The 916-nt window shown below is 34.1% G+C and overlaps 1 protein-coding gene across 1 annotated transcript; it reads left to right on the forward strand.

Annotated features, from left to right (window-relative positions):
- The first annotated feature begins 556 nt into the window (after nt 1-556).
- On the forward strand, nt 557-916 carry LOC108456442 (uncharacterized). Its single transcript, XM_017755022.2, has one exon. It carries the CDS (start codon nt 557-559, stop codon nt 914-916), a length of 360 nt encoding a protein of 119 aa, XP_017610511.1.

Consider the following 916-nt stretch of genomic DNA (forward strand, 5'->3'; position numbering starts at 1 on the left):
CTATCGAAATCAATGGTGGTGCTGCCTCTCCACCACCTCTATCATACCATTTTCGTAAATAAAGGTAGTGGGATACCATTTTGGTTTTTTTTTTTTTAAATTTTGTATTATAGAAGTAAAAAAAGCCTTGGAAATCCTTTCTTTTATACGGGAAACTTAATTTATATCCTTATTTGCAAGGCAAAATAAAATTTAGTAATAAGTATTTTATTTTAATTAGATAGGATAAATTATAAATTTAAAGCTTAAAACATTCATTTTAGTTCAATGATTGAGAATATTTTAATTCGCATGTTTGTCATTGACAATGAAAATCCAAAAATTACTTGTTAAGAAAAAATCAAATATAAAAAATATAAACTTTAAAAAATTTGAGTAAAAAAAATCCAAATTCAGAAAATCTAATGATAAAAACAAAATTAGAATAAAAACCCATAAGAACCCCAAAATCACTTTTGAAGTGAACCCACTCAATTTCCACCTATTATATATAGCCACCCTATGGGTTGCCATACTGCGCACCATTTGCATAGTTGATATTAAATCAAATAGCAAAATGGAGTCCAACCGGAAGCACCGAGGGTTCATCAAGTCAAAGCTGACGCCGTTCTACAGAGCCGCGAAACCAGCTTTATCGGCGATGCCGTACACCACTAAGGTAAAACCAAACCAGGCTTCTTCTACGACAGCTTCGGTCAGCTTCCACGACTACAAAATTTCGCAACCGAAGCAGGTTTCGTTTTTCGTACCAGCAGCTGATAAGAAGCGAGAAAATTTAAGCCAAATCGACACCTTCTTCGGATTTGCTGGTGATGAAGCTGTTGATATCAAAGCTTCAACTTACATCTCTTCGGTTCAAGAACGTTTCAAGCTTGAAAGAAACTCTGAACAAGTTATGCTCCAAGAAACTCACTAG

Source organism: Gossypium arboreum, chromosome 9 (genome assembly GCF_025698485.1).
Source record: "Gossypium arboreum isolate Shixiya-1 chromosome 9, ASM2569848v2, whole genome shotgun sequence".
In the NCBI taxonomy this organism is placed as follows: Eukaryota; Viridiplantae; Streptophyta; class Magnoliopsida; order Malvales; family Malvaceae; genus Gossypium; species Gossypium arboreum.

Excerpts from the sequence above, each read along its gene's own strand:
- LOC108456442 (XM_017755022.2), top strand. The coding sequence starts at position 557 with ATGGAGTCCAACCGGAAGCACCGAGGGTTCATCAAGTCAAAGCTGACG.